The sequence below is a fragment of the Papilio polytes genome, unplaced genomic scaffold, assembly GCF_000836215.1.
Source record: "Papilio polytes unplaced genomic scaffold, Ppol_1.0 DF822067.1, whole genome shotgun sequence".
Classification (NCBI taxonomy): domain Eukaryota; kingdom Metazoa; phylum Arthropoda; class Insecta; order Lepidoptera; family Papilionidae; genus Papilio; species Papilio polytes.
Genome location: NW_013527137.1, coordinates 4456704 through 4467128, shown reverse-complemented (window position 1 = coordinate 4467128; position 10425 = coordinate 4456704). Strand labels below are relative to the sequence as shown.

The 10425-nt window shown below is 34.1% G+C and overlaps 1 protein-coding gene across 1 annotated transcript in view; it reads right to left on the bottom strand.

Annotated features, from left to right (window-relative positions):
• Positions 1-6328: 6328 nt before the first annotated feature.
• The window catches only part of LOC106106862 (ubiquitin carboxyl-terminal hydrolase 7), a 15620-nt gene continuing 11523 nt past the window's right edge, over positions 6329-10425 (bottom strand). The window contains exons 18-23 of the mRNA XM_013287522.1: positions 10337-10417; positions 10061-10182; positions 9568-9703; positions 9096-9254; positions 8837-8930; positions 6329-8731 (exon numbers count right to left, since the gene is read on the bottom strand). Of these exons, the coding sequence (XP_013142976.1) occupies positions 8631-8731; positions 8837-8930; positions 9096-9254; positions 9568-9703; positions 10061-10182; positions 10337-10417 (693 nt within the window). The 3' untranslated portion in view covers positions 6329-8630. The remainder of the gene's footprint in view (positions 8732-8836; positions 8931-9095; positions 9255-9567; positions 9704-10060; positions 10183-10336; positions 10418-10425) is intronic.

Below are 10425 nucleotides of genomic sequence, written 5' to 3'. Positions count from 1 at the left end.
TTTCATGAGTAAGCGTGCCAGAGGCCCAAATTTATTCCTCTTCCCCTTTACACCCTTTTTCGTACAAGAAAAGGATGGGAATGGGAAGTGAATCAAACGGAGGAAGGGTTGCACAATGTTGCACATTGAACACACACATAGAAGAGTAAACATCCTGTTTCTATCCGTCCCGTCCTCAGTTGCTTAAAGTTGGCAATACATCTGCATTCGCAAATATTTGTAGGCAGAGGTTGCTAATCCATTTCGGCGAATTTCGGTAGACACTTGCTCGTTTGCAACCTTATGATATAAAAAACGAACGTTTTATTCCTTGTTCAGGTTTTGATTCTGCAATACGGTGAGTGGAATCAATTCGCGGCCGGGTGTAAAAGAGCAATTTTCTGTTAAGTTTTATTAAACATTTTAAATTCGGTACCTCATTAGCAAATTTAAGGTAAAAGCAGTGGCAGAGGTAAAAACAACCACAAGTATCCGTGGCCAAATTTGCAAGAAAAAATGTTTAAACTCATTTCCCAAAATACTGATTCTTTTATAATTTATCATAAAGCAACATTTTAGTACGATCTAGTTTGGCTTCCCGTTAGTAATATAAAAATAATAAATTAAATGTCCGCTCCACCAAAACAAATTGCTACGGCAATTAATCACGTCGCTACTAAATAATTCCATAGAAATATTCTCTGCAGAGACGTTGAATTTATCTTTCGTCTCAAAGAGATATGAATCAAAATTTATTTGATGGTCTACATTTACAAATTCTATATTTTTAAAAAGAATTAACAAATTATTTTAGTCCAAATTGAAGTAGTATTCTTAAATACCGATAGAAAAGAAATTAATTAACTTCAAAATCCGAAATCTACGCAATTACTGTTTACAATTCTGTTAGTATATTGAAATGTATTACTAGATATTGAAACATGGCGTAGCAGGTAGAGACCGTTAGTAGCATTTCATTTACCTATTATATGCGGCATTAGTTAATTAGCAAAGATTCGACGCCCTTTTGGAAAACAACCTACAATTAAAAATATAATTCGATAACCTAATAACGGATAAGTATGAACTAATTTCGAATAAGAAACTATCCACATAAATATTTGCAATAGACAGATAAAGGGTCAAATGGTTACCATAGAATAGAGTAAAAACTATAAATCAATAATGAAAAATCACTTCAAAAAGCCTACCGTATTGTATTCCGAACGATTGCGTTACGACACAAAGAACGGAGTGAACGGTTCAATTCTATTTGCATTTCCATTCGGCTTGCATTGTGACGCCGCAAGAGGCCTTTCAGACACTGACCTCATTTCAAAGACTAGAATAGTAAGATTTTACTCAGACTTTTCTTTATTCAAATAAAATGAGACTAAATTTATGACTATAACTAATTAATATGCAGAAACCTCGTGTGTCTTTCACATGTAGACTAAAAGTGTCTGCTTAGAAAGATGAAAGCAATCTCGAAGTACTACCAGTGTCCGGACCCATGCTTTTACTTGAATTGAATCTTGCGATGCGTCTTTGCCGTGGTTCTTTTGACAGTTCATTATGACGTCAAAGGAGTGACGAGTTACGAGCCAGACGTTTTAATTAATGAATCTTTTAAAACGTGCACTATTCCGTAACTCGGAATATAAAAGCTCACAAATAAAGGATGATACTTTTTAATCTCTTGTAAAGAAATGTGAGCTTCTTGCATCTGGTATTACTTGGGCATACTTGTGACGTAATCAAAATAAAAAAAATCATAGGTCATCATTTTAGTCAATACTTTTGTTTGCTACTAAGTACGGAGAGGATTGACAAACCTCTCTGTAAATTCTGAAAAAAAAAACAATTCAATTTTAGTGTTGCTGGCATGGAGAAATTCTAAACTCTCGTTTTATATTAACAAGTATATATTATAAATTTTTAAACGGAATGTAAAAATAAAAGCAATTCTTCTCATCAAAATGTAAATAAGCAATTTGCTTGGTACTGTTGTAATCTACGAGAAGTGGAAATGAATGTATAAGTCTTTGATGAAAGGGAGAATTATAAATAATAAACTCTCGCACCGACTTAGTGAAAAACACCTTTAAAACACGTGTTTAAAAAAGGAAGTCTATTTTTTTGAGACAAGAGAATCTATATTTAGGTTCTCAAGTCCGTCAAATTTTTAATAAATTCACATTCAAAGTTTCCAATTTTCGTTTCATTTGATGTAAAAATACTTCAATTTTGCTACAGACTTGTCAAATAAATTTCAACATTGAAAATTACAAAAAACACTCAGAGTAATTAGTATATTTTACATCCAAAGTTTTAGTATTATCATTTGTAAGAAAAGTTTAAACATAAGGCATGGAGTGAGAGCGACTATTAATTAGCGACGAAGTTTCCAGTTCGCGGACGATCGGGTAATGAACGTCGCGCCGTTATTAATTAAAAATAAAAAACAATTTCTATTTTCTGCCCCGATGAAAGTTTTCTAGGATGTCTACAGCTATCGAAGTTCAAATCTTATTGAAATGTTAGAAGTTACTTTCTTTCAAACTTCGTTCGTTAATTTTTTTGCTGTTCAAAAGTTAATAGAAATTGCGTTGAGTAAATCGTTATTTTACTGAAGCGCAATGTTAAAAAGGATCAAACTTTTTACTCGTTTGATCATTTATATAAAAGTTCCTTTAATTAAATGTCTTACTAATTAGAGCAACACTTCTTACAATTGAGAATAACGTTACTGTCTAACTAAACGGCGATGGACTTGTCTCATTAACTTTGGCAATCTTTCTTACATTATGCCTATTATCAAAATTATTTACATTAGGTATATTTAATGTATATCCTCTATGATGTAAAAGGTAGATTTCATCGAATTAACCTCGGCAAATATTAATATTCAACACGTTATATCGTATGCTAAATATTGCGTAGTTGTAATATATTTTTTTAACAATTCAAGTAATTTCAAAAGATGAAATTAAATAGACATTCTCACATTCAAGACTCGTCATATTATTAAAATATATCTTTCTATTTGGTATATAATAAATTTATTAATTTACGTTTATTTCTTAAATTAAACACATCTTATTGATATTTTTCTTTAGTAAATCGTAGCAAAAAGGTTTTACTAATCCTGCAAATAACGGCCAGTATTCCCGCCGCTGTTATCTGCGTCATGAGGATTAAATCCTTGTGATTAATTGTACTCCGCTTAGATTAATTGGATAGAAATAAAATAACGAGATATCTCGCAGACAAACTGCTATTAATTATAACTTGAGTACAATTTTGTAACGTTGCTATTTTCTCTATTTATTGCCCTATAGATCTATGTTATATTTATAACTAGAAGGTACGTTTATATTTAGTGTTCTATTATTTTAGTCGTAAAAATAAAGACTGAGACATGATTTCCTCGGGGAATTCTTCGCTGTAATTTTTACCTTGCAATCTTTGTAACAAAAACCATTTTTGTAAGCCGCCTTGATTAAGATACCAAGAAAAATACGTCTTCATATAAATTTCAATTAAGCTAAATGTTGGAAAAAATTAAGAGTTCGTTTTTATGTTCGCGAATCACCTTTAAATTCCTTTGTCGAATACGTTCAAATCATTCATTCGGTAGCAAATGGCCGTCCCCGAGTGCCGCGTCGCCTTTGGAACAGAAATTCCATTACGCAACCGAACAGTTACGGAAAAAATCCAACGGTCTTTACCTCGCTATTGTGTGAACATTCAATATTTAATTTCAACCCTTCCGTCATATATTGACAGGAGAAAGATAAAAATCAAAAACAGTATTCGTAAATCGATTATCGATTGTTGTTAGACTTTAAAGGTCAGGACACGCATGTTGGCATTATCTTTTCATTTACGAATCCTGATCGTCCAAAACAGTTGTAGTTTCAGCAGACGTTTCCTACTAATTTTACAGAAATGTTCAATAGTACTCCAATTTGTAGTGTCATCGCGCTACGAGCTCTCGACGAATGCATTAACATTGAATAACGATCGTTATACGTAATCCGATTTGCATACAAGCGTTTGGAAATTCCAATATACTCGGGTTCTCTCCATTAGTTTAACGGAATTTCTATTGGAACTCGAAGTACTGCTATTATTTCTGCTATTTGTCACCGCAAAAGTCGTAACACTGGCATTAAATCACATAATTGCCTGAAACGGAATATATTTCTGTTCAAATTTGTTGGACAGTGGAAACTCACTTTAGGAAAATCTTTTCACTAAACAAGAAAATAGACAGTGAGTCAGAATGTGGTATTAATGTAATTTGTATTTAGTATAAATAAAATGCTGTATTTACCACTGCTTAGATATTTGTTTCATTGCTTCAGGTTTTGAGCAATTAAACATTAAACAAATCTTTTTGTTATACGAAATGTTGTTTACATAGGAATTATAAAATTGCCGATAAAGCGCTTTATGCGTCTCTGATACGTTATACAGATTCATAATAAAATTATCTTTATATTTCAGCATACATTACAGCGTTGGAAATCACGTTTTAAAACATTGCATTTGTAAAATAATACGTATCCTTTCCAGTATTTCTAAAATACCAGTCGCCGTATTTTCTCTATGAAAGTATAGGGATGGAAAAAGTGGAAATTAAAATGTTCCATTAGAATCCTCGCGAATGTAAAGTAATAAAATGCTGCAGCGTATTTGCAAAGTAGTTTTAAAACAGTATTACATATTCATTCCCAGTGGTCGTGAATGGGCGCATTCAAATTTTTTACATTCATACTCGGACCGATAAAGGTCCTTCGGATGAAAACAATGGACTTTTTGATAGTAATGCTTTTGATGAATGCAAAACGCGCTTTTAGCTGAATAAAACAATGGAAGTGAGGCTTGCAAGTGCGGTATTTCATGCGCAACGAAAAAAAAATGGCCAGACATCTTTCGAATGTAACTTTTTTATTCTTTTCTCTATAGTCCGATTTTAACACAAGAACAAATCGATACCAAATAGAATTAATTTTTACCCAATTATTAATGGGAAGCTAAATGGAAATTCCAGCTTTGTCAGCAATGAAAATAGCAGCAGAAAAGAGCATCTAATCAGTAGAATCAAATCTATGAGTACCGAGATAACGTATACTATAACGAGATTAATGGACAGTTCAGTCGGTTTCTCATATTATAAGATCTACTTTTAAATTTAGTCTCGGACGGCAGCACCCGGTATTCATTATCGTTATGATAGACTGGGCAAAATAAACCACAAGTCTTTTTTATAAAGTAAGAGAGTACCTTATCTCTTTTCAAGATTATGTCGTTTAAGGTTCACCATCATGAGCAGGGTCGTAATTTGTAAGTTATTAACGAATGCAACGTCTACATTATTGAATTTTCTGAATACACAAACCTGAACAGCGACATCTGTTGAGATACAAATACGATGACCTCGTCTCTTGTGGCGCTGGTACAGATGGGAGTGTGTTTCCATAAAGTTGCCACTATAAAAATTATAGAAACTATGAACGTCTGTAACGAATCCTTATCGCTTTTTTTTAAATAGTCCTTATTTCATTACATTTACTACAATGAAGTGTACCTGTTGCGCTTAAAAAGATATTGTAGTAAAAAATCCTTCTACTCTGTCATTTCCTGAATACTCCTTAATTATAGTTGTTCCTCGTACAGTATTTACGAAATATACGGTTGCACTTCAACTAAGAGCTCGCTAGTGCCTCGCCTCGCTAAACCTAAGTTCTGCGCAGCGACTCGTACGATGTTCTGAGCTACCAAGTTATTTGAACACGTAATGTATTTGTGTTTCTCATTTCTATAAATATATGACTCGTTTTTTTTTTATATCTCTTTCATACTTCTAAGGAAGTAAGGCTGTAAAATAAACCAGATTAAACAAATATAGGATTATATTCAGTGAAACATTCAAATCCAACATAGCGGACGTCCGGAACACGTTCCGTGCGCCCGCGCAAGCTGTGTACTCGCCCTGGGGCCGCTACACCATTCAGAAGGTAAATCAACATCGTACAATAATCCCATATGTATATAGTTATTATTTTCAGCAATTATTCTAAATCTAATTGTCTAAATCCGTCTCGGAATACCTCAAACCATGTTAATGAAAACTGCTTAACTGACACACAATGTTAAATTAAAAGCCAAAAATTATTTTGATCAACTGAAAATAACTTCATCCATAGTACATACAGAGGCGTTACCTCACATTTCGCAAATTATTGTTTACTCTGCGAGAAAAAAAAGTTTTAAATCTTTTTAATTAAAATAACACTATCTTAAAACGTTTAGTCTAGGGCATCTTTACGAAAACTTAGTGTAGTTTTTTTTTCTTAATTTATTACATCATATATATACATAATTTCGACATAATTATTTTTTAAACGTAACATCTGGCAGGTCAAAAACATAAGTGATTCACAAACTCGTTTACAGGATATGGAGGTGGAGGCTAAGGATGGATATGGCTTACCAGTAAAATAGTCAAAGTGCAAATTGTTACACGTGCTAAGTGCTAAAGCGTATACAATAGAGTTTAAAACAATTTGTTGTCCTCTTATTTACATCGAAAGTTTGGCAATTCGACAAAAATAAAACATTTACTATACAATGGTCAATAATATAACGCAATACTTCGATAACATGAAATGGTGTAAAGCATTCGTTATAATAACAATTAGAATTGTTGCCTTAAGCATTTAAATATAGTAATATTACAAAAATAATAATTGTCCAATGATAACAGGAAAAAGATTATATTTTCTTAATTTGTTTAAAAAATAAAGAATAGTAGATACACCATAATTACTATAAATTGGAGGGGAATTGTTTAGAAATGTAATCTAAATTATCTAGATTATAATAATTATAATTTAAATCCAGACTAATTGATTCAGAATACGCCGATACTACTGTTTAAAAATTCACTGGTTTTGATAAGATAACACTAAATTAACAAATAGCAGTATTGAGTTTGCTCAATATTAGTCAAAATGAAAGCATTCGGCAAATAAGTTTCACACATAAATTGACGCGCTTGATGCGTGTACGTTCGGCCAATGACAGCGCTCGGTGCGGTGAGTTCTCTGACGTCATCAACACACACACATCGCCACTACTACTAATATAATTTGCAAGTCTTCAAGTGAAAAGAATTATTTATGTATAACTCGTGTACTTAGCTGCGAGCTTTGCCGATGGCGTCGTGACGTCACGAGTGACGGTACTGAGCGAGACTCAAGGTCAGTGCTAGAGTCATCGGCAAACATTTGCGTACGAATATTTTATTTGCTATCATTTACCACTGGCCGTTAAATGAAGATGAAATTAGCAAGTTTGTACTCAAAAAACACGCGGAATTTTCTATACACTAACTTTTCTAGACTAAATTCAAATCAGCTAGCTAAAGGAAGGAACCAAATCAGGAACTACATGCAATGCATCGTTTCCATGCAAAAGAAATATACAAATCGTGTTATTAATCAAATTAAACCAAAAATACACATACTTGTTTTATTTAATAAGACAGGAAAACATTTAAATCTTAGCAACTGCTGTATAAGTGACCGAAACAAACATTAATGTGGTTAAAAAACCTCTCTAGATTAAATTAACAATATTTCAACATTAATAGAAATTTATATAAGGCATATGCCCGATTATCTTACAAATTGTAGACGCCAAAATAAACTATCCTGACATACTTGCAGATTTCAATCGAATTTTTATCACATATAAAATAAAATATTTCTATTTAAGTGAATAAAATGCAATTGATTACCGAAGTTACTTCGGCGCTTATTTGACACGTTTTTACTTTTAAAATGAAAAAAAAATGTTGTTTTAAATATACCAATTAATGTTTAATTTTGCCGAATCACCAAAAGAAAGATATCATCAACAATTGGCACAGCATGACGTCATCTTCACGCCTTACTAACCAATTGAGACTAACTAAATCACTTCAATTATTTCCAAATTATATTACAATCATCGCTTTTAGTTTCATTTATTTAAATCGGTAGGCACTTTAAGTACCTTACTGTTTAATTATATTAAAACGTTAAACGAAAAAAATTCTCCGGTAAACACAAGCCTTGTAAAATATCGAAAACCTTGAGTATTCACATAATTGAAACTAAACGCGAAAAACTTCAAATGTATAATTGCGTCAATAAAGTATACATTATTTTTAAGCTAAAAACGGGATTTAAATACTCAAGTCGAAAAAAAAAGAACAAAATTTACAGAAATAGATTATTGCAACGCAAACACAAAGCGACTGTCCAGACTGTGAAATAAATAATAAAAACTAGACAAAATGAACGTTGACTGCTGCATTAGGTCGATAAACTATTGCGTATGCGTTGTGACGCTATGAACATTCTATGAGGGCAATAGCGAAGGGAGTCGACTCGGCGTTGTACATTACGTGTTAATAAGGCTATCATAATGCTACGTCACGCGACTGTGGACTATCGCCGGTCGCTGGGTGCCCCGCGCGTGTCTCTAGTGTCTCGTCGCGTGTTGCTAGTGTCGCGTCGCGCGTCGCTAGTGTCGCGGTGCGCGTCGCTAATGTCGCGGCGCGCTGCCGACGAGCGAGGCGGGGCGCGGCTCACCACTCAGTTGTATATCTTGATCGCCTTCTCCAGGTAGTTGGCGCGGGAGCGTTTGGGCGTCTTGTTGATGTGCTCGAGCCCCAGCCACGGCCGCCCCGTCGCGTCTGGAAGCGACATATCTTCAATTAATATTAGCACGCAGTCCGGGGAGGGTTGGACGCGATACAAACAACTTAGATACGCCTCTATTGCTTGGTATTGATACTTACTTGCATTACTGCTCGGCCTGAAGTCGAATACGTTAACTGTCACTCCATCGTTTATGTAAACAGGTCTACCATTTGTCACTATAGCAAAATTGTACTGTAAAGAAAAAAAAATGATTAAAGCATTTTAACTTGACATTCACTACTAATATCAGATAAAAACAATATTTTCACAAAAACATTTAATATGACTATCCAAGGACTCGCCTGAAGCGCATAAACAAATACATGATTTCATATAATATCGATTAGTTGAGTGTACCTTTTCCCACTCCTTGTCAGGTATGTCTAGTTTCTTCTGCAGGCGGTCCTTGACGGCCTGGAAGGGCTCGAGGTGCTTGACGCGCGTGTAGAAGGGCACGCCGAACGTCGCGTACACCTGCTTGAAGAAGTGCGCGCACGGCACCAGCACCTCGTCCTCCTGCACACGCGACACACATTACATTCATGACAAAAATTAATATCAATTCTGTAATATTGCACAAATCAGCCACCGATCTCTACAAATGGATAGGCTATAAGACGTAGTATTGCATTAGAACTAGATACCCAAGAACCAATAAATATGGAATTAACTGTCGCTAACATCAATAGTCGTGTTTATGTTCAAACGAACCAAAAACTGTCATTTCCATGTAATGACCAATCCATTTATACAGATCAGTGATATCAGCACAGATGGAAACCTATAATCGGTTTAGTATGAGAAAGGCCATCTAAAACCGACAGGTTACCTGTAGATGTAACTCATCCTTGGGTATCTCCTCTATTCTGTATAGTCTGGGCGGCGAGATGGTGACCTGATCTAGCGTCAACTCGGGGTCGGGGCCCGGCAGCACCTTGTGACAGGACACCTCCACGATACGCAATCTGAAACCGTCAATATAAAATACTTCAGATTAAACCTTATTTAATACAGAAATTCACAAATAAAACAACTTTTTTTTGCGTTAATCTTTACCAGCGTTACTATGTACATCTAATTTATCATAGAAAATATTATTATGCATGCACAAATCATTTGAAATCTTACAATAAATGTGAAAGTTTAGATGGATGGATGTTTGTTTGTTAAAGTTTGTAGCGGAAATGGCTAACGGATCTTGATGAAGTTTAGCATAGACCTAGAAGATAATCTCGTTAAACACAGGCTACACTTTTATTTTTTAAATCCACACAGTCACGGGTGAAAGCTAGTATTCTAAATGTACTTTGTAAGTTACACACCTGCCAGAGCCATCTGGTGACATTTCAACCACCTTAGCAGCCTCCTCTAAAATGTCCGCCACCTTTCCACCCTTGTTGGGATATAAAATTAACTCTTTATCTTCTTTGTAATTTGGCCCAACCTGTAAAACAAAGAAGTAAAATAAACAATAAGCAAAATTTTCGGACAAAGTTTTCGAACAATTTTTACAATTCCAGTAAATTCAATTCTATTATAAGATCTCCTCTATTGGTCTGTTCAAGATATTTTTTCTAAAATAAAGTATTACAACTTACCCATAAACATTTAAACTGCTTCTTATTATCCAATTCATTAACTTTGATAGATAAAATCTGATAGAACAATTTCTTAGGGCACTTTGGTT